Source organism: Mesoplodon mirus (assembly GCF_964341445.2).
Source record: "Mesoplodon mirus genome assembly, chromosome: 2".
NCBI classification, from domain to species: Eukaryota; Metazoa; Chordata; class Mammalia; order Artiodactyla; family Ziphiidae; genus Mesoplodon; species Mesoplodon mirus.
Genome location: NC_138977.1, coordinates 17,496,658 through 17,521,518, shown reverse-complemented (window position 1 = coordinate 17,521,518; position 24,861 = coordinate 17,496,658). Strand labels below are relative to the sequence as shown.

At 36.1% G+C, this 24,861-nt stretch overlaps 1 protein-coding gene across 4 annotated transcripts in view; it reads right to left on the bottom strand.

Moving 5' to 3' along the window:
• EIF4E (eukaryotic translation initiation factor 4E) overlaps nucleotides 1-24,861 on the bottom strand; it is a 48,715-nt gene that overhangs the window by 11,076 nt on the left and 12,778 nt on the right. For all 4 annotated transcript variants that reach the window (XM_082636823.1, XM_082636821.1, XM_082636822.1 and 1 more), the window contains exons 2-3: nucleotides 7,859-7,965; nucleotides 1,288-1,383 (exon numbers count right to left, since the gene is read on the bottom strand). In XM_082636823.1, the coding sequence (XP_082492949.1) occupies nucleotides 1,288-1,383; nucleotides 7,859-7,965 (203 nt within the window). The remainder of the gene's footprint in view (nucleotides 1-1,287; nucleotides 1,384-7,858; nucleotides 7,966-24,861) is intronic.

Below are 24,861 nucleotides of genomic sequence, written 5' to 3'. Positions count from 1 at the left end.
ATACCTAACTAAGGATAATAACACCATCCATGGTCACTAGTCACATAGCTAAGATCATCACTTCTATAAAAAATATTGGAGACAGGCAAAGCATTCTTACTCTGTTGCCAGTTTTATAACAATTTTGCCGTGACAGACTTTAGGAGATCAAATGATCTAGGCTTCTACCTAGAAGGGTGAAATATCTAAATTAAATTTAAAAAAATTTCTTAAAGAATGTTTTCAATTAAAAGTGACCACTCAAAAGGATCTCAATATACAGTTTTCTCTAATTATTCTATGCTTTGTTTTCAGTGATTCAAATGCATACTAAATGCGTAATATGGGCAAAGCACTAGAAATATACAGAAAATTGTTTCTGCCCTGGAGAAAGTATACATTACATGCATAAGTTTTATAATCACAATCTGTTAGTCTGTGTGCTACACTCAGGGAGTTAACATTAAAACATAAGAATCACATCACTGATATGATCCAAAATACACCAGCTGAACAAATTAGAATACTTAGATATCTGCTAGGTAATTTACAGCTCTTAAAAATGTTTTCAACAAGTTGTATCTTTCATGTTCTCAAGTAGTTTCTCCCCATACATTTTTCAAGCAAATAAGATATGCTAAATCAACTTTGTTTTTAAAGAATCAATATTCCAAAACTTCCTGAAAAGAACTTTATAATTTTAAATTATATTTTGAAGTCATGCAAAGATTTAAGACCCCGAAATCTTAACTTTTTGCTAAATCTGAAACAAAATCTCAAAAATATTTCAACATTCTTCTTGATGTTGATCACGAAGTATAATGAAATTAATAAACTATCATCAGAGATATTGTCATTCTTTGACAAACCCTGAATTATGAGCAGTTCAGCCTTTGAAATCTTGGACTCTCTATCACAGGAAATCCAGATATTATACTGGAATGTGCAGAAATGAGGGCCTAAGAAAGCTCTGAAATACCTAAGAATAGGGCAAATGTATCTAGGCAACCAAGGAAGGGGACAAGCTCCTAAAAGTTGTTGGAAATTCTAGGAACAATAAAGGATTCTCAACAAAAGAGATCTCAAGACAAAGAATAGAAAATAGGCAGAGCTAAAAGACGACAAGACGGAAGCTTTCTAAAACTGATGAGGAATAATCACCAATTCAAACAGTTGGGAGAAGATGGACAAACAAAAAGGTGAATATTAACTGTTCACACCTTACCCTTCATTTTGTGAATGCAACTTAAAATGAAAAATTACACAACTAATAAGACAACAAACATCCTAAAATGAATGGTTACTTACGCCCAAAAGTCTTCAACAGTATCAAACTTAGAGATCAGCCGAAGGTTTGCTTGCCAAGTTTTGCTTTTATCATTTTTAAAAAACCAGAGTGCCCATCTAAAAACAGAAAGTCAGTGTCAAAAAAAAAAAAAAAAAAAAAGAGGTAGCTTTACATCCACGTTCAAAGCAGCATTATTCACAACAGCCAAAAGGGGGAAGTGTCTACTGTCAGATAAATGAACAAAATGTAGTGTGGAATATTAGAAAGCCTTAAAAAGGAAGGAAAGTGAAAAGAGTCTATCAAAGAAGACAAATACTGTATGATCCACTTGTATGAGGCACCTAGAGTAATAAAGTAGAATGGTGGTTGCCAGGGGCTAAAAGGGAAGGGGAATGGAGAGGAGTTGTTTAATGGGTAGAGAGTTTAAGTTTTTCTGCAAGATAAAGAGAGTTCTGGGAGATTGGTTGCACAACAATGGGGGTATACTTATTAACACTATTGAACTGTACATTTAAAAATCGTTACGACAGTAAATTTTATATATGTGTTTTACCACAATTAAAAATAAATAAAATAAATAGAAATTTTATTTAGAGTAGCAAATGAGTAGTTTTCTCTATTTCTTTCATTTAAAAAGTATTTACTTTGGGAGTTCCCTGGTGGCCTAGTGGTTAGGATTTGGGGCTTTGGGGAACTGAGATCCTGCAAGCCGTGTGGTGTGGCTAAAAAATAAATAAATATATAAATAAAATGAAAAGTATGTGTTTTGTACCTACTATGTAACAGATTCTCTGCTATACTTAGAGATCCACTGAGGCTCATCCCACAGAGAATTCACAGAAATGTTGTACAGAGACAATTACAATGTCCTAAGTGCTATGACAGAGATAATTAAGCACAGTTATTTAAGAAAAACAGACCAGGAGCACTTAAATGGAAAGGTAAGTGGGGAAGAGGGAAGCTGTATTTACAGAGAAACAAGAGAGAGATGAGAGCACTAGGAATGGGGGGAGGGGGGGAACTCATACAAACGGGAATATAATAAAGGGATTCATTGAGTAATGTTACCACAGATATATTCTGAAATAATGCATACTAGTTTCTATATATCTGCATATACTTTGTCTAAAAAAGTTTTATTCTAATACTTTGAAGACAAACTCATGTCACATAAAAGTTATGCTTAAATATTATCATCCCAATATGATTCATCTTTAGTAAAATTGTATTTTCTGAATTACTATACCATCTCTAAGGGAATTTCACTTACTCATTGACAAAAATGTTGTCTGAAGACAGGTTTCCAAGTGGACATATATTTCATAACTTTATGGTTAATGCTTGATCATCTCAGACACAAAAATGAGATGCATTTCAGCACCTACTTGATAATTTGTATTTGCCAACCCACTCTCAAGGAAAAGAATTTTTTTTTAAAAGCAAAGGCAGAAAAACTATTAAACATACACACACAGTGTCAAGTATCGTACTCTGGATTTCTAAAATTAATTCAGTCTTTCCTCAAAAATTTAAAAATACAACTACCACTGGATCCAGCAATTCCACTTCTGGGCATTTATCAGAAGAAAATGAAAACACTAACTTAAAAAAGATATGTGCACCCCCATGATAAACAAAGACATGGAAGCAACTTAAGTGTCCATCAAGGCATGAATAAGGAAAATATGGTGTATATATATATATTTTTTTTTCAATGGATTATTCCGTCATAAAAATGAAGGAAATCTTGCTGTATGCAACATGGATGGACCCTGAGGACTTTGTGCTAAGTTAAACAAATCAGACACTAGACAGGAAAAACAAATACTGTATGATCTCACTGATATGTGCAATCTTAAAAAAAACTTAAAAAAAACAAACTACCCCCCAAAAAACCACCCCAAGCTCACTGATACAGAGAACAGGTTGGTGGTTCCCAGAGGCACAAGGGTGGGGGAATGCATGAAGGGGGTCAAATGATACACACTTCCAGTTGTAAAATAAATAAGTCATGGGGATGTAAAGTACAACATGGTGATAATACTGCATTGCAAATTTGAAAGTTGCTAAGGGACTAAATCTTAAAAGTTCTCAACACAAGAAAAAAAAAGTTTATAAATATGTATTGTGACAGATGTTGACTTACTGTGATCATTTCACAATACATACAAATATTGAATCATGTTGTACACCTGAAACTGTTACACCTCAATTAAAAATAATAAAATAAATAATAAAATTTAATTCCATCTTTAAAAAAAATTGCATTCAGCCATTAAACATATAAAGATACACCCTAAGAAAATAAATGGATAACTAAGCAAAAATGTTTGTACAGGAATGTTCTTAATTTTGGAAAATTTTGGAAACATTTTAAGTGCCTACCAACAGTTCTCAAAATGTGGTTTACAGCCCCCTAGGGGATCCTAAGGGCCTTTCAAGGAGCGCTGATGAGTAAAAACTATTTCATAAAAATGCTAAGATTTTATTTTTCACTGTGTTGATATTTGCACTGATGATGCAAAAGCAATGGTTGGTAAACCTACTGGTGCCGTACGCAGCAAGAATTATACAGTGGCACCAATTTGTACTAGTACTCACTGTATCCTTTATTATCATCAACTCTCACACTAATAATGTCAGTTTCAGTTAAGAATGTCACTGAATGGAAACCAGCAGTAAAAACTACTGGTTTCATTAAATTTGAATCTGTGTACATGTCTTTTTCTGCACAAAAAATATTTCTGCATACCAAATATCAATACAATGCTTAGGCAATTGAGTTGTGAGGTGAACTAGTTACTTTTTTCAAAGAACACCACTTTTACTTGGAAGAAGATTGGCTGATCAACCATGATTATTTCTTGAAAAATGAACAGATTGAGCCAGCTGCTAAAATTTGAGCTTTCAGGAGAAAATCAGAATTTTGGAAAGCCTGCATGTGTCACTGTGAGCTTAACAACTTAATGAAACTTAACGATATTTCTGATGAGTTTAGGTAGTGATAATAATTTATGTTATTGTTTTGATATCATATAATGAAAACTGCCAATATCTGGAAGATCTGCAAACTCACTGAACCAATATTTTCCAAATGACCAGTGGCGTGCATGGGTGAAGGATACATTCCAGAGTAGAAAAAGTTCTTGGATATGGTTTCAGATTCTACAATGCAACTAACATATAGGAAACCTAGCATCAAAGGAAGAAGATAGTCATAATTATTTTAAAAGGCTGTTAAAATTTCTCCTCCCTTTTCCAACCATGTACCTGTCTGAGGCTATATTTTATTCTCATACTTTCTCTGAAACAACTTATCTCCAAAGACAATGCAGAAGCAACTATGAAAATCCAGCTGACTTCTATTAAGTCAGGCACTTAAAAAGATTTACAAAAATACTTCCCATTATGTATTTTTAATGTATTCTTCCCACTACGTATTTTTTATTTTGAATAAATTTTTTTCATAAAAATTATTTTAATTAACATGCAATGGGTTAAGTACATATATAATTTTACATTTTTAAACGTTTATTTTCTAATATAGCAAATGAAAATAGATAAAAATCTATATAACTAAAGCACTGTGGAATCCTCAATAATTTTTAAGAATGTAAAGGGGTCATGAGCCCAAAGAAGTAAGATTTAAATATAATATAATATAATATAGTACATGCAAGAGACTGCTAGGTGGCTATTAAATAGGATAATTGTGTGAGTAAAATTCTCCAAAGACTGACATGAAACCCAGAAACCATGGAAGAAAGCTGGTATTTGATTACATGAAAATCAAAAACCTCTAAAATAACATAACTCCTTAGACAATGTTAAAAGACAAATGATTTGGAAATGCATTTTCAACCTAATCCCCCCCCTTGAATGGGTCAACATCCCTAATACACAATGCTTGGAAATAAACTTGAGAAGATAACTCAAAAGAAAATAATAGACAAAAGAAATGAACAGACTGCTCACAGGTAAAAACATAAGTAAGCGATTGTTTTCAACAAAAATGTTTCGAAATTTCAATAAAAGAAATGCAAATTTAAAACAATAAGACACTGTTTTCACAAATCAGACTAGAACCAATCTGACAGGCAATTAAATTTAAGATTGATGGTGTTGGCAAGGATGTAGAAACCAGTAACTCTTAAACTGTTAAGAGTCTAAGCTGATAAAGGAGGATAATTTGGCAATATCTACAAAAGTAGTTAAAGGGTAGTCTTTAATCTAAGAACTCTGAAATTTTACCCTAGATATATTCACACAACTGCAAAAAAATATATAAGGACGTATACGTTATAGCACTGTTTGTAAATAGAAAAAAATTCTATATACACATTAATGTAAGCCGGATAAAATACATGACTATATATTCATTTAATACAAGGCAGTGGTTTAAAATAATGAGTCAAAACCTGCATATACAAACAAAAAAACTCAACAGTATGGCCATCTATATAAAAAAAGTATATATATGCATATTGAAAGGTTTTGGAAAAATACAAACCAAATTTTTAACACTGACTATTCTGGGGAATGGAGAAAAGCAAAATGGGGAAGAAGGTATCAGAAAACAGCAGAGAACTTTTACTTTATATACTTTGTACCCCAATGATTTAATCTTTCTTATAATAATTATAGTGTTTTTTAAAAAAAGAAAACATAATTCTGCAATATTTACAAGAAGTAAACAATGAAGAAACTACCAAAATTGGAACCAAAAATGTCTTAAAATAGTTTTCCATAGGATACTATTTTACACAAGAAATAGAATTGATAAGAGAAATTGAAATCCTCACAAACTTCATTTTAGGATTTAATCAGTTTGTTCACTGATAGGACAGGAATCTCTTCACAGATTTCACTTAAGCTATGAGGGATACATGCCTTGGTTACTTCTCCCCACAAAACAGCAACACTAAGAACTGTGTTCACAGTCAGAAGACAGAGCTAGCTTTTTATACACCACTGAAAAGATGAAAAAACATACTTTAAAAGTTTTGGTACTGCTGCTAGGTTAGCTAAATGAAATTGCCACTAATCAACTGTTCAACTATTATCTTTGGCACAATGCTTTCCTGAGGAAGAATTTTTACCCTTTATGGACTATTTGACTTTTGACATCTCACTCACGAGCTGACAATTCCCATTGTCTAGAGAACTGCTGAACCACAGGTCTCCTACGAAAAAACTACTGAATGTGTTTGGACTATTATTTCAATAGGTCTACCATGATAACGAAAAAATGATAAAAAATAAAGGGACAACACATTTTTCAGATAAATGAAACTAAATTATAGACAGTCTTGTGGGATCTTTAAGATAAAGAGAGTAAAAGGCCTGGGAGTGGGGGGAATGAAAGGAACTGAAGATCCTCAGAAGTTAATTCCTTTAATGAAAGGAATTAAAGACCCTCAAAAGTTAATTCCAATTTACTTTCCTCCAGATTCTTACAATGTTTCTGAGTTGCCATTTTCTTCCCACCATCAGCTCTCAGGGAATCTGTGTTAATTTTCATCATGTAAGCCAGAAAGACAATTAAGTAAAAAACACAAACATACTGGGAAGTGGTAGGGTAGAGATAGGAAAAACCATATACTGAACTATTAAACTACTACACAGTAACTATGAAAACTTAACTCATCCTAAACTCTCCTCTTTTCCTCACCTAACTTCTCTTAAATACAACCAACCAATCTCCAGACTCCACATCCCTTAGCTCTCTTTTCTCCTTCACAGACCAACTTCAAATGCCTATTCCTGCTCTATACATTTGTATAGTTTCTATTCACTCTTCAAAATATGCCAATCTTTTCCCATCACCTGCTTTACTAAACTTTCTCCAATGTTAGCAAGGACTTATTGTTCAATCCAATGAACATCTGACCTTTCTGTGGCATATATGCTTATCTTGTCCTTAAAATAAACCATCTGCTTGGTTTCCATGACCAAGCACTCTTTCCTAGTTTATACAGTTTATATGTCTATACCCTTCAAAGGTATTCTTTTTTTAAAAAATTTTACTGAAGTACAGTTGATTTACAATGTTATGTTAATTTCTGCTATACAGCAAAGTGACCCAGTTATACATATATTCTTTTTCATATTCTTTTCCATTATGGTTTATCACAGGATATTGAACATAGTTCCCTGTGCTATACAGTAGGACCTTGCTGTTTATCCATTCTAGATGCACCAGTTTGCATCTGCTAATCCCAAACTCCCAGCCCATCCCTCCCCCACACCCCTCCCACTTGGCAACCACAAGACTGTTCTCTTCACAGGCATTCTTACTCAAAAAAATCACCCGTGTGCTAATATTCCAAGCCTCTGTTTTGAGAACTCATTTACTACTGTGGTTTCAATTACCATCAATTACCAATGAATTTCAAACCACTCTTTCAAAGTTCTACTATCTGAACTCAAGATTCACACATAAAACTGCTTGCTAGACATGGGTCATCCAAATGAAAACGGAATCCTTCACCTATCTAAAACTAGTCTCATCTAACTTTTCGCTCCAAATCTGTCCCATTCACCATTTACCTTGCTGCCTAAGTCAGAACACCTATGTGTCAGAAAGCTTACCTGTTCTGTAAAGGATGTTTAATATAGTGTTCTGGGTTAGCAACCTCCTGATTAGATTCTGTTTTCTCTTCTTCTGTAGGTGGGGGATTAGGAGTAGGGGTGGTTTCCTAGTGGAAAATAATTAAACATTATGAACTTCTTAACATGAAGAAATAACATTAAGAAATTTCTTTATTTTTAAAATTTTATTGAAATATAGTTAATTCACAAGGCTGTGAAAAATTAATTCCTATGACAGCAATACTGTAAATAAATTTGAACCAATGTTGTCCACATTTTTCTTTTTCTTTTTTTTTTTGCGGTACATGGGCCTCTCCCTGTTGTGGCCTCTCCCGTTGCGGAGCACAGGCTCCGGACGCGCAGGCTCAGCGGCCATGGCCCAAAGGCCCAGCCGCTCCGTGGCATGTGGGATCCTCCCGGACCGGGGCATGAACCTGCGTCCCCTGCATCGACAGGCGGACTCTCAACCACTGCGCCACCAGGGAAGCCCTGTCCACATTTTTTTAAAGGAGAGTGAATTAACAGCAGAAGCACTGGATAAAATAGACCACAGATCAAACTCTAAGCACCAGACTCTTCATTCTAGCATCTCTTCATTATGAGCAAAAGGTTTCTCAAATTTAAAAACATAATAATAATGATTTTGTATACTGTTATCTTCCACTTACACATTTTAATATAAGATTGTTAGAGACCATGGAAAAAAGTTGGGAAAATCAAGTACCTTTCTTAACATACCAAACATGGTGCACAGTGGGAGTGGGGGAGATACAACTAAAGTTTGGAGAGTATATTAACTATATCACAATGACACAAACACAAAAATCTTTATAAAGTGATCAAGGCAATACTACACAGGTCCTTGCTTTCATGTTACACTGTTATTATATATAGTGACAAAGTTCAGCAACTTCTGTAATTTTCAATTGGCCCTAAGCAAAAAAGCTGGACATTGGCTTGAACTTAAATTCTTCTAGGCTAGACATAATTGTCATCTAAAAATGTCAGGGAAAAAAGGAGGCTGGGAATAATAAGTGTTCTCCACATTAATCCATATAACTCTTCACCCTACTGTAAATTGGTATCAACAGATAGCTAAGAAAAGGGACCAGAAGCTGAAACAAAAGCTGATACAAAAAAGGAGGGCACTGCAACAAGGGTTTGAATATCAGATTTAAATCCAACTAGCAAAACAATACAGATATATGTTCACATTAACAACATTCTGTAAATCAGAGATGTATGATCTAAAAAAAGACTTCAGGAGCAGAGAAGTGATACACATTTTACAAAATAAAATACATTTTTCTTATCAACAAGACACCTCCAGTAACTACTTTTTACTAGCCTATGAAGTCACTCATAGCAAGGGCTTTATCTTGATTGTGCTCACAACTGTAATGCTAATGATCACAACGCTACACCAATAGGAACTTACTGGCTTGATTACTTAACTGAATAAATTTAAATGTTTACACAGAGTAGTTAAGGCCCTAAAATTTACACAGAGTAGCCAGTGCCTTAATAGCACCAGAGCACCAATCATTTTTACCAGCATTTCCTCATCACAATCAATTTACATCTTCAAATAGATGATCATTACCAAATGCCATTCCTTACTCTACTAGCTTAAAATTAATGATGGTCTCCAGACACAGGCAGTCTGAGTGAACAGAGAAAATAGCCAACAGTTAGGGACTGATAAGGCAGGTGGGTTTGGAGGACAGGGTACCAGAGAAAAGTGAGCTGCAGAGGAGTGAGCCTCAAAAATCTATGTAAAAATCCCTGAAGTCCTTGGGGTCAGGGAACTAGATCCCACATGACAAAGCTAAGAGATTAGAAATGAATGACAGGGAAAAAAACGTAAAAAACACAAACACATGGAGACTAAACAATACATTACTAAATAACCAAGAGATCACTGAAAAAATCAAAGAGGAAATCAAAAAATACCTAGAGACAAATGACAATGAAAACACAACAATCCAAAACCTATGGGATGCAGCAAAACCAGTGCTAAGTGGGAAGTTTATAGCTATACAAGCCTACCTCAAAACAGGAAAAATCTCAAATAAATAATCTAACCTTACACCTAAAGGAACTAGAGAAAGAAGAAGAAACAAAACCCAAAGTTAGCAGAAGGAAAGAAATCATAAAGATCAGAGCAGAAATAAATGAAATAGAAACCAAGAAAACAATAGCAAAGATCAATAAAACTAAAAGCTGGTTCTTTGAGAAGATACACAAAATTGATAAACCATTAGCCAGACTCATCAAGAAAAAGATGGAGATGACTCAAATCAATAAAATTAGAAATGAGAAAGGAGAAGTTACAACAGACACCACAGAAATACAAAGCATCCTAAGAGACTACTACAAGCAACTCTATGCCAATAAAATGGACAACCTGGAAGAAATGGACAAATTCTTAGTAAGGTATAACCTTCCAAGACTGAACCACGAAGAAATAGAAAATATGAACAGACCAATCACAAGTAATGAAATTAAAACTGTGATTCAAAATCCTCCAACAAACAAAAGCCCAGGACCAGATGGCTTCACAGGTGAATTCTATCAAACATTTAGAGAAGAGCTAACAACCATCCTTCTCAAACTCTTCCAAAATACAGCAGAGGAAGGAACACTCCCAAACTCATTCTATGAGGCCACCATCACCCTGATACCGAAACCAGACAAAGATACTACAAAAAAAGAAAATTAGAGACCAATATCACTGATGAATACAGATGCAAAAATCCTCAACAAAATACTAGCAAAGAGAATCCAACACCACATTAAAAGGATCATACACCATGGTCAAGTGGGATTTATCCCAGGGATGCAAGGATTCTTCAATATACGCAAATCAACAATGTGATACACCATATTAAGAAATTGAAGAATAAAAACCATATGATCATCTCAATAGATGCAGAAAAACCTTTCTTTCAACACCCATTTATGATAAAAACTCTCCAGAAAGTGGACATAGAGGGAACCTATCTCAACATAATAAAGGCCATATATGACAAACCCATAGCAAACATCATTCTCCATGGTGAAAAACTGAAAGCATTTCCTCTAAGATCAGGAACGAGACAAGGATGTCCACTCTCACCACTATTATTCAACATAGTTTTGGAAGTCCTAGCCTCGGCAATCAGAGAAGAAAAAGAAATAAAAGGAATACAAATTGGAAAAGAAGAAGTAAAACTGTCACTGTCTGCAGATGACATGATACTATACAGAGAATCCGAAAAATGCCACAAGAAAACTACTAGAGCTTATCAATGCATTTGGTAAAGTTGCAGGATACAAAATTAATGCACAGAAATCTCTTGCATTCCTAAACACTAATGATGAAACATCTGAAAGAGAAATTAAGGAAACACTCTCATTTAGCATTGCAACAAAAAGAATAAAATACCTAGGAATAAACCTACCTAGGGAGACAAAAGACCAGTATGCAGAGAACTATAAGACACTGAAGAAAGAAATTAAAGTTGATACCAAGAGATGGAGAGATATAGCATGTTTTTGGATTGGAAGAATCAATATTGTGAAAATGACTATATTACCCAAAGCAACCTACAGATTCAATGCAATCCCTATCAGATTACCAATGTCCTTTTTATGGAACTAGAACAAAAAATCTTAAAATTTGTATGGAGACACAAAAGACCCCAATAGCCAAAGCAGTCTTGAGGGAAACAAACGGAGCTGGAGGAAACAGACTCCCTGACTTCAGACTATACTAAAAAGCTACAGTAATCAAGACAATATGGTACTGGCACAAAAGCAGAAACACAGATCAATGGAACAAGATAGAAAGCCCAGAGGTAAACCCACGCACCTATGGTCAACTAAACTATGACAAGGGAGGCAATGATATACAATGGAGAAAAGACAGTCTCTTCAATAAGTGGTGCTGGGAAAACTGGACAGCTACATGTAAAAGAATGAAGTTAAAACACTCCCTAACACCATGCACAAGAATACACTCAAAATGGATTAGAGACCTAAATGGAAGACCGGACACTATAAAAAATAAAACTCTTAGAGGAAAACATAGGAAGAACACTCTTTGACATAAATCACAGCAAGATCTTTTTTGATCCACCTCCTAGAGTAATGGAAATAAAAACAAAAATAAATAAATGGGACCTAATGAAACTTCAAAGCTTTTGCACAGCAAAGGAAACCTTAAACAAAATGAAAAGACAACCCTCAGAATGGGAGAAAATATTTGCAAACGAATCAACAGACCAAGAATTAATCTCCAAAATATAGAAACAGCTCATGCAGCTCAATATTAAAAAAACAAACAACCCAATCCAAAAATGGGCAGAAGACCTCAATAGACATTTCTCCAAAGAAGACATACAGAGGGCCAAGAAGCATATGAAAAGCTGCTCAATATCACTAATGATTAGATAAATGCAAATCAAAACTACAATGAGGTATCAACTCACACCAGTTAGAATGGGTTTCATCAGAAAATCTACAAACAACAAATGCTGGAGAGGGTGTGGAGAAAAGGGAACCCTCTTGCACTGCTGGTGGGAATGTAAACTGATACAGCCACTATGGACAACAGTATGGAGGTTCCTTAAAAACTAAAAATAGAATTACCATATGATCTAGCAATCCCATTACTGGGCATATACCCAAAGAAAACCACAATTCAAAAAGACACATGCACCCCAATGTTCACTGCAGCACTATTTACAATAGTCAGGTCGTGGAAGCAACCTAAATGCCCACTGACAGATGAACGGATAAAGAAAATGTGGTATATATACAATGGAATATTACTCAGCCATAAAAAGGAACGAAACTGGGTCATTTTTTGAGATGTGGATGGATCTAGAGACTGTCATACAAAGTAAAGTAAGTCAGAAAGAGAAAAACAAATATTGTATATTAACACATATATGTGGAACCCAGAAAAATCGTACAGATGAACTGGTTTTCAGGGCAGAAATTGAGACACAGATGTAGAGAACAAATATATGGACAGCAAGGGGGGAAAGCCATGGGGGGGGGTGTGATGAATTGGGGGATTGGGATTGACATGTATACACGGATGTGTATAAAACTGATGACTAATAAGAACCTGCTCTATAAAAAAAAAAGTGATCAAATGTATACTATTGGAAAGAAGCAAAAATAGATCATGTTTACTGTCTAAAATATATATATATATTTGATTTTTGAAAAAAGAAATCAAGAGAAATTAAAAACTCACCTTTGACCTTACTGAAACCTAGGATCCCTCTCCTGACTTAACTACTGGTTTATTATGTAGCTTTTAAAGACCTTTTCTAATGCATTCATATGCTTCTGAATGTTTGAAATATTAAATATTATCTTGTTTTATTGAGGTGGGTCTTTTCATATGTATGGATACTATATGTATTTCTGGAAATTGTTGCACACAGTTTTACTGTCTCCAACTGTATTTTAATCAATGCAAAAAGTCGAAATATTATAAAGAACAATGCTTGGAACACATATATTTTTCTCTGATATTTTTAATTGAAATTTTTATATGTAAAAGTCACTTAAAAATGTTAGTGCCAGGTTGTACCAGCTGTCTAGGGGACAACTGGGTAATTCGAAGCATTGATGTCCAGACTCTGTAATTCTCAAAATCCTTGTTGCTTTGGGAATGTTTGGACTTTATTAAGTTGATGACAAGATAAACTGTTATTCACTGCATATTATTACACAGACATATTACTGACTTTATTACTCTATCATTAATAGTAGAATTGGCATTTTTACAATAAATATTATAGGGATTCATGTTAAGTAATAAGAATTTTCTTCTGGAAGCAAGATTTTTGAAGCAAATTATGATGTTATAGAGAGAAATTATGTAAATCATTATATACTATCTTAGAATATTGAGATGCTGAAATGTGACTATAAATAGTGTCGTAAATAAAACTGTTCACTTTCTCTAAAAAAAAAAAAAAAGTTCGAATGCTGCAACTAAGGATCCCACCAGCCACAACAAAGACCCCACATGCCACAACTAAGACCTGGCACAGCCAAATAAATAAATAAATATTTTAAAAAAGAAAAAAGAATTCAGTGCCTAGGAAAAATATCCTTCAGAAATAGAGAACTCAAGTCAGACTCACACAGACACATACAGAAACACACTCTCACACCCGAGGTCCAAAGTAAGAGGAACACCAAAGGAAAGTTTCAGGCTAGAGGGAAAAGTTCCCAGACAAGAGAATGGAAGTGCAAAAAAGAATGAAAAGCACTGGAAAAGGTAAATGCGTGAGTAAACATATGAAAGACTATTAACAGTTTAAAGGAATAATAATAATGATGCCTTGTGGAGTTTAACATAGTAACGATGGTCCTACCAAAGGACTAGGTATATATGGATTTGTGAGGTTGGATGTGTGAATAAAAGATACTCTTCCTGGGACATCCCTGGCGGTTCAGTGGTTGGGACTCTGAGCTGCCACTGCAGAGCACATGGGTTTGATCCCTGGTCGGGGAACTGGAATCCCACATGCCTCGTGGGGTGGTCAAAAAAGAAAAAAGATACTCTTCCTCCCAAACTTAAGAAATACTGCAAATTCTCTTATTTACCTAAATTAAAAGACAGGGCTTCCCTGGTGGCGCAGTGGTTAAGAATCTGCCTGCCAATGCAGGGGACACAGGTTCGAGCCCTGGTCCGGGAAGATCCCACATGCCGCGAAGCAACTAAGCCCGTGTGCCACAACTGCTGAGCCTGCGCTCTAGAGCCCGTGCGTCACAACTACTGAGCCCATGTGCCGCAACTACTGAAGCCTGTGCACCTAGAGCCCATGCTCTGCAACAAGAGAAGCCACTGCAGTGAGAAGCCCGTGCACTGCAACGAAGAGTAGCCCCCGCTCACCACAACTAGAGAAAGCCCGCGCGCAGCAATGAAGACCCAACGCAGCCAAAAAGTAAATAAATAAAATTTAAAAGAATTGGCTACCATCTTAAAAAAAAAAAAAGACAAATGGTAAGTAAAACATACTCATAAGTTCACAATCCTCATTACAAATCATACTTTCACAGCACTTATTTACACCTTTTACCTCAGCAGCATGTAAAAGACAAGCAATCACAGTATAATTACAAGTTTCATACAGTACAAAATGTCACTTCGTAACTCCTTTAGTACTTTCCTTTCTTTTCTCTTATTCTACTCTCTTCACCATTAGGAGAATGATGGAAACCTTAGATGGTATCAAAAGTCTCTAGATATATAAGAACTAAAAGCAGGTAATAACTCAGAAAAAAATATGTTCACTTCCTTAAAAAGCATTCCTTTGAATTTTACATTCTACATTAGCTGAAATAACCTTTAAATTAATAATATATAATTTTGGGCTTTTCCTGTAACTAAAATATAGCTACTCATCTTTAAATGATTGTGTAGATGTATGAATAACTATACTAGTTTAAAAACTTTCAGTCTTTGCTTTTAATATTATATAAACGTGCTAGATTAAGACAAATGCTCTAAAACACTTTGAAAAAAATGTTTATTAACCATAAACAATCTTTTCAGTATTTGAAACCCTTTTTTAATGTAAGCGTAGTATTGATGTTTCTTTTTTAGACTTTTTTTTTCCCTTGGCCACACCGTGAGGCACGCAGGATCTTAGTTCCCTAACCAGGAATTGAACCTGTGCCCCCTGCAGTGGCATGCGCAGAGTCCTAACCACTGGACCGCCAGGAATTCCCATCTTTTTGGGCCTTTTAAATTATTATCTAGAGTTTAACAGATGTTTAAATTTTTAAACTTATTTGAATTTCTTAATTCCTCTTAATAAAGCAAAAGTGATTAATAGCCAATTGTTTTCATGACAGAATAAAAAATACTCAAATACTCTACAAAAATACTCATTCACATGGCACAGACCAAATCTAGTAAGATTCAGAAATCATTTTCATGATTACTTATGAAAACATTAATATTAAAAATCATGTATTAAAAGGGCATATTTTCTCAATACAAATTTTCTCAGGTCGTATTTTGCTACGGTCATGTACTTATCACAACAATCCATTCATAATCAATAGAAATTTTTTTAATGCATATACTTTTTAATATTTATTTTTTGGCTGCATTGAGTCTTAGTTGCAGCATGCAGGATCTTTCGTTGCACTGTGCGGGCTTCTCTCTAGCTGTGGCATGTGGGCTTAGTTGCCCTGCGGCATGTGGGATTTTAGCTCCCTGACCAGGGATCGAACCCCCCTGCATTGGTAGGCGAAGTCTTAACCACTGGACCGCTAGAGAAGTCCCCACCCTGTAAACTTTTTAAAAACAATTTTGTTTTTGGCTGTGTTGGGTCTTCGTTGCTGTGCACGGACTTTTCTCTAGTTGCCGCAAGCGCTGGGGGGGGGGGGGGGCTACTCTTCATTGCGCTGAGCAGGCTTCTCATTGCAGTGGCTTCCCTTGTTGCAGAGCACGAGCTCTAGGCACATGGGCTTCAGTAGTTGTGGCACATGGGCTCAGCAGTTGTGGCTTGTGGGCTCTAAAGTGCAGGCTCAGTAATTGTGGTGCACGGACCTAGTTGTTCCGCAGCATGTGGGATCTTCCCAGACCAGGGCTTGAACCCATGTTCCCTGCATTGACAGGCAGATTCTTAACCACTGGATTCTTAACCACTGCACAACCTGAAGTCCGCCACCCTGTAAGCTTCTTGAGTCTGCAACTATGTTGCAAATTACTGAAAAGGAAAACATTATTTTTGTTTGAGACTACTCAAACACGCCTTATTATAAAATCATTTTATGTCATTTCTTTCAACTTGTTTTATTTTTTTGTTTAAAATCTCTTAACTTTGAAATAATCAGGATGTTTTCTTATTTTCAACTTAGATAAAGCAAAACAAAAGTAATAGCCATGTAGGATGTTATTTTAAACTTTCAGATTAATTCTATGGGTGTGGTCTATTCTATGGGGAAATTCCAATCCCCTATACCTTTTGAATCCATGGTAGTATATACAATAAGAAGTAATATCCAGAATGATGGCCGTGCTATATTAAATTCTTCGATCAGGGACTTCCCTGGTGGTCCAGTGGTTAAGACTCCACGCTCCCAATGCAGGGGGACCAGGTTCAATCCCTAGTCAGGGAACTAGATCCAGCATGCCACAATGAAAGATCCCTCACGCCACATCGAAGATCCTGTGTGCCACAACTAAGACCTGGTTTAGCCAAACAAATAAATAAATGAAATTCTTTGATCAAAAATGACTTATAATTATGGACATATGCCAAATAAGAATGATGAAATACATTTTTGAAAGAACCCTAAAAAGAGGAATTCTCTGACAGTCTTGTAGTTAGGACTTGGCGTGTTTATTGCTATGGCCTAGGTTCAATCCCTGGTCCGGGAGCTGAAGTCCCGCAAGCCACTCGGTGTGGCAAAAAAACAAAAACAAAACTTTCAGGTCAATCCCGAGTTAAGCATAAACCTCAATTAACTACAATAGATGTTCAAATTATTCATTATTTGTCTTAATTTGCTAAATACGTATTTATTTATTTACTTATTTATTTATTTTTGGATGCATTGAGTCTTCGTTGCTGCACGCAGGCTTTCTCTAGTTGCAGCGAGCGGGGGCTACTCTTTGTTGCGGTGAGCGGGCTTCTCTTGTTGCGGAGCACGGGCTCTAGGTGTGCGGGCTTCAGTAGTTGTAGCCAACAGGCTCAGTAGTTGTGGCTCGTGGGCTCTAGAGCACAGGCTCAGCAGTTGTGGCACACGGGCTTAGTTGCTCCGCAGCACATGGGATCTTACCAGGCCAGGGCTCGAACCAGTGTCCCCTGTACTGACAGGAGGATTCTTAACTACTGTGCCACGAGGGAAGCCCTGCTAAGTACTTTTAATATAAATTGACTTTAAAAATAAAATTATTTTGAAATTATATCTCCTCTTAAAATTCTTTGTAAGGCTATTAACTAGTTAGGTATCTAAGACTTAGGATCACCAAAACCAGGTCGGTACAGGAGTACTATGGGATACTTGTAGCACCAACTTCACAAAATTCTCCCTAAAAACCCTTAACAGGTGTTTTCACGGGATATGTTTAAAATGGATTTAATTAGATATTTTTAAATTATACGAGATCATCAAAGAAGCAATAAACAAGATTATCAAATTATCTATATGGGAACTTTTTACAAACTTGTCATTTTTATGGTTGCTTCCTACAGAGCAGACAGTAAAATAGTTTTAAATTTACATTGTTTTTTGTTTTTTGGGTTTTTTTGTTTTTTGTTTTTGGCCATGACAGGCGACTTGCGGGATTTCAGTCCCCGACCAGGGATTGAACCAGTGCCCTCCACAGTGAAATCGCAGAGTCCTAACCACTGGACCGCCAGGGAATTCCCTACACCCATTTTAAAAACAAAATTCTCTACTGGAAAGTCCCACACATCCCTCTACCTACTCTCTCAGCTTGGTGGTCTCCCCCATAAGCAATTTTCTTTGGAAATTACATTTAAAATATCCATGTTTTATCAATACTTCTAGGTTCGAAAATTACCCAAACCAGGAAAGGCTACTTTAAAAGACTATGGCTACTCTCAAGCCACCACAAGGAGAAGCCCGCGCACCGCAACAAAGAACAGGCTCCCCCATGCCACAACTAGAGAAAGCCCGCGCACAGCAGACCCAATGCAGCCAAAAATAAACAAGTAAATATATTTTTTGAAAAAGTGAATTGAGAAAAAGATTAATTTAAAAAAAGACTATGACTACTCTCAAAGTAATCAAATACAATTTTAACCTAAAAAACAATCTGCGAGTGAAAAACCACTGTTTTTCAAGTGGGTAGAATGGCGAGTAAAGCCACGAGATGGTACAGTGTTTACCTAGAAGACAGTAATGAACCAGGGAGTCTGAGAGTGAGGGTTCATGAAACCAAAGACAGAGCTAGAATGGTAGGCTGGAGCAAGACTGTAAAAGGCCTCAAAGGTCAGGCTAAAACTGTACCTTTCCACATGTAAGCAATGGAAGCCACTAACTGACAGGTCAAAGTGATTAAATACAAATAACAAGTAAGGGAATAGAAGAGACAACCAGTTTAAGTACAAGTTATTAAACCTGGTTTTGGATTTGCTGAGTTTATGAGATTCAAATAAAAATGTATGGAGGGGGAGAATAAATTAAGAGCTTGCGATTAGCAAATACAAACTACTAGACATAAAACAGATAAACAACAAGGTCCTACTGTATAGCACAGGGAACTATATTTAATATCTTGTAATAATCTATAACGGAAAAGAGTATGGAGAAGTACATACATACATACATATATTAAACTGAATCACTGTGCTATACACCAGAATCTAACACAACGCTGTAAATAAAGTGAATCTCAATTAAAAAATTTTTTTTAATGTAAAGTATAATTTCGTGGTCCCAGGGCTAAGTAGCTGTCACACCAATAGAAGAAAGTAAAGTTGAAGGGGAAGAAATAAAGTTGAGCAAGGGTGGGACAAGTCTAACAATTAGCTGCAAAAAATTTCAAGTAGTTTTACTGCATTCTGCAAAAATCAGCAAATGTATCAGTCACAATTATTAACCATGTGGTACAATCTTAAGAGTATAAAGCTAGATATTTCCCGGACCTAGCATCAGTTCTGTGGGGTTTTCTCTAATCTGACTACAAAATTTAGATTATCCCTTCTAGCCATGTTCAAATCTACACTGCTTAAATTCCAAAACCAAGGTGCACTTTTTCCATGGCTATGAACATTCAAGATTTCTTAGCAACCCTCAGCCGTAACACACTTACAAACTATCTCTTGTAGAAATATAAGGAGCCTTCCCCTCACGACAACCAATCACCTAAGCCTTCATTTGAAATGCACAAATATTGGGAGTTCCCTGGTGGCCTAGTGGTTAAGATTCTGGGTTTTCACTGCCTTGACCCGGGTTCAATCCCTGGTTGGGGAACTGAGATCTGGCAAGCTGTACGGCACAGCCAAAAACAAAAAAGTACACAAATATCAATAGTTCCCTGGCACTAAAAATGGTTTAAAGCACTCAAAATCAGACCTTCTGCAGGTTCTAGTCTACAACAAAGTATAGAAATGGAAAGTAAACATTTAGAAATTTTATGGTAATCTGACAGTATATTTGTCTGTTCAAACTAATAATATAAAATTCAGGCTTACATCTTGTATGCCTTTTTTAATCTCTTTATCCTATTGTTATCATTTTACAAAACATTAGATTGGAAATTGTTTAAAAACAAAAACTAGTTTTCTACCAGAGTATGAGAGACACTGGTTTAGATTACACACTCTGGAGCCATGTTACCCAGGTTGGAATCCCAACTCTGCCATTCACAGATACGGGGCAAAACACCATAGTACCAAATAACAGATAACAATATTATTGGTAACCCATCTCCAGTAGCACTTCCTTATATTTCCCCTTCCTTGCTTCACTATTTTTTAGCTGAATGGCAAAGACCATTTGTGGCTTTAATAAAAATGTAAATGCTATTATGGCCAAGGCAGCTATAATGATCTCTACCAGTTACTAACCCAACATTTCAGTAAACTGAAGGCATTAAATAAAGATATGAGATAATGAACAGAAGGGTGAGAAAAGTAAGAAGAGAAAAAAGATGGTAGTGTTTTATGATTTTTAAAGTGGTTAACACCAATCCTCACACTTCTATCAAACTATGAGTTTTTACTTGATATGTAACATTTACTAAGCAGTTACTAACAAGCAATGGGCTGTATGTTTTTATATACGTTTTTCAGTATATTCAATCTTCACAATACTGTGAAACTACTACTCTCTCCGCTCTTCAAATTTAAGCCCTGGGAAGTTAACAAGTCCTATCTATATCCTACATTTTATTACAAGACTGTCAAGATTCATAGCTAGAAATACTATGTGTCCAAATTTTACCTGTTTGTTGTTTCAGCATAATTATTATTACTAAAACCCTGGTTCACTCTCACAAGTGCCCAAAATTGGATAATAAATTATATATTGTTACCAAGGTACTCTTTCCAGGCAGCATAACCCTACATTATGTACTATGCTTTCTACCACCGCCTCAGGCTTAACAGTTTCACTATCTTCCAAGGGCATGCCACTGCCAATAAATTAGAAGAAAGGCATGAATGGTACACTTCACTCTTCAAACACACACAAACACACACACACACAATCCCACTACTAGGGGAAAAAGCAAATAAATACCAATGATTGATTATACTGATTTTATATTATGCAAGACAGTGTACTAAATGCCTATGTGATCAAAATATCTTAGAAATACAGGAAAGCATATATAAAAGCTATCTTTTATGGATACAAATAATTAACTCTAAGAAGATTATTTTTTAATACAACATATGTAAATAGACTTCAGGATACTTTACTCTTCCTTTTAGTATCCAAACATTCAGTTCCCAGGTCTCTTTTTAGTAGAGATACATTTCCCCCAGCACACTCCCATATATAAATTAGTATAATTAATTAACTAGTACACAAAAACAAATAAAGCCTCACCACCTGCCTTGTAAGGAATGAAAAAAAAATCTGGTGTAAACAGTGAAAATTACCACAAATAATTAAACCAACTGTTTTCAGTGTCAGTTTTCAAATATATACCTATAGTAAAGGAATACCAGCTAATCTGGCATCACTCATCAGGAAAAGTGCAGCTGTGGACTTTGCAGGTCTTCTTCCTTGTAATAAAGGATCAAATTGGTGACCTTTGTGCCATAAACTAGAAAGCCAAAGTAGATAAACAACATATGTAGATTTAGCAAACTACAAACCTTTTAAGTTTAGAACGCTGCTCAAATGGAGAATTTATTTTTCATGTAAAGAACTGTGAGATCCCATATATCAATTCTGATTCAAGACAGTACTTTTTAATATTCCTTTTTACTAATACAATATGACACCTAAACAACAATACTGAAAGCTGAGGTACAGAGGGAAGAGCTTTGACCATTTGCACAAGTTGTGTTGTGTCTAAAAATTACTACAAAATTTAATAGCTGTTCAATTTGTTATTTAAGTAATAATAATGTAATTATCTGACTAAAATTGGTGACTAGCCCTAGACTTTTTTTTTTTTTTTGGCGGTACGTGGGCCTCTCACTGTTGTGGCCTCTCCCGTTGCGGAGCACAGGCTCCGGACGTGCAGGCTCAGCGGCCATGGCTCACGGGCTCAGCCGCTCGGCGGCATGTGGGATCTTCCCGGACCGGGGCATGAACCTGTGTCCCCTGCATCGGCAGGCAGACGCTCAACCACTGCGCCACCAGGGAAACCCAGCCCTAGACTTTTAAGTGAACATTGTTAAATTTGCTATGCTATAGCTAAAAATTTGTACTTCTGGATAGTCAGCAAATTACACTTAACCACATTCTACTAATAAAAAAATTCCTATAGGTCACATTTGAATTTCTTATCTTCTAGAATGTAATTTTAAAACTAGAAAGACTTGTAGGCATCTTGTTACATTTAAAATAATCTAATTCCTAAAGGAACACTAATATCTGTCAAGCAAATTACTCTGCACATCTTAATGTAGCTTAGGGCAAGACTACAAATTCAGGAAGTGTGACAGAGACATAAGAAATAACCAACATGTATGATCAAGAATGATGAGGTGGGCCTCCCTGGTGGCGCAGTGGTTGGGAGTCCGCCTGCCGATGCAGGGGATACGGGTTCGTGCCCCGGTCTGGGGGGATCCCATATGCCGCGGAGCGGCTGGGCCCGTGAGCCATGGCCGCTGGGCCTGTGCGTCCGGAGCCTGTGCTCCGCAACGGGAGAGGCCACAGCAGTGAGAGGCCCGCGTACAGCAAAAAAAAAAAAAAAAAAAAAAAAAGAATGATGAGGTTAACAATAAAATTTAAACATCAATACTACTTAAACCAAAGGCTACCAGAAGATTCATTTTTTAAATAACTAAGGAGAAATTTATATAAGTTGAACATTATACAAAAGTAAAAATTAGTGATTCAAAATAACATCAAAATGATGTTAGGACAAGCATTTACATTGCACAAAATTATATTGGTTCCCGTAACATGATGATTTCTATTTCATTCATTCTTTAAAGATTTATAATTACAATGTGAAAGACAAACATTTTAAAGACTTTAACTGCTGCTTCTTTTAAAGTTTATTCCTTTTAAAACTTTGAAAAGCATAACTAAAATTTAATGATACTGGTTAAATATTAGTTTAAAAAAATCAATTTTAGGGACTTCCCTGGTGGCACAGTGGTTAAGACTCCACGTTCCCAATGCAGGGGGCCCAGGTTCGATCCCTGGTCAGGGAACTAGATCCCACGTGCATGCCGCAACTAAGAGTTTGCATGCCACAACTAAGGAGTCTGCCTGCCACAACTAAGACCCGGCGCAACCAAACAATTAAAAAAATAAATATTTTTTAAAAGTTAATTTTAACATGTCAGTTAAACAAATAAGCAGTTGAATTCTTTTTAAATTCCATGTGTTAGTTTTTTTAAAGTTCTGTAATGTTAAAAGTTAAAATTTCAATGTAAACTATGGTTTAATAAGAAAATTAGATTTATCCTTTTATTCTCCACGTATTTAAACCATCTTTCAAAAGAAATCAACCAATATTTCTTTAAAAATTAGAAAACCAGGTACTATAGTCACTGTTTCAAATGTCCCCAGGTTTATAGAGTATGACTATATCCTTTCACCTAAGTTAATGAACCATCCAAACTTCCAAATATAAAACATCTATATTCTTTAACCCAGTTATACTTTTAAGAGATTTCTCCAAAGGAACTGTCAGGACAAAGAAGCTTTATATATTTTATATCAGGAAGCAAAACTAGAGGCAATATATATATTAAAAGATACAAACAAAATGCAACAGATAAATCATGGTGTTTATGATATAGGCACTAGAAGTGATGATTGGAAAAATCATTTTAAAATGTTAACATAAAAGAGAAAAAAGATTTCAGGACTGAATAATGAGAACTTTACTTTTGTGGGGGAGGGCACTTTATTTTTAATTTAACCAGTCCCAAATAAACGTGGTACATCCAGACAATAGAATATTATTCTGCACTAAGAAATAAGCTAACAAGCTGTGAAAAGACATGGAGGAATCTTAAACACATATTACTAAATGAAAGGAGGCTTAAGAGGCTATCTACTGGGCTTCCCTGGTGGTGCAGTGGTTAAGAATCCACCTGCTGATGCAGGGGACACAGGTTTGAGCCCTGCTCCGGGAAGATCCCACATGCCACGGAACAACTAAGCCCGTGCGCCACAACTACTGAGCCTGCGCTCTAGAGCCACAGCTACTGAACCCGCGTGCCACAATGACTGATGCCCACGCGCCTAGAGCCTGTGCTCCGAAACAAGAGAAGCCACCGCAATGAGAAGTCCGTGCACCGCAACGAAGAGTAGCCCCCGCCTGCCGCAACTAGAGAAAGCCCATGACCCAACGCAACCAAAATAAATTAAAAAAAAAAAAAAAGGGCTTCCCTGATGGCGCAGTGGTTGGGGGCCCGCCTACCGATGCAGGGGGCGTGGGTTCGTGCCCCGGTCCAGGAAAATCCCACGTGCCGCGGAGCAGCTGGGCCCGTGAGCCATGGCCGCGGAGCCTGTGCTCCGCAACGGGAGAGGCCACAGCAGTGAGAGGCCCATGTACCACACACACACAAAAAACTTAGCTAGCAGGCCACACAAAAGCAGCCCTAAGGCCAGCTTGAGAACCCCAGCATAAAATGTAGCTTCCCAATAAGAACCTGCTGTATAAAAAAATAAATTAAATTTAAAAATTAAAAAAAAAATAAAAATAAAGCATAGCTTCCCACCCCACTGGCAAAGATTTTGGCATTTTGACTCAGTTTATACTGAATTTACACATAAAATTCAGGAAAAATTAACATCTTTCCAACATTAACTCTTTTAAATGCAAATTATGTGATTAAGTGATTCTTCACTTATTAAAGTCCTCC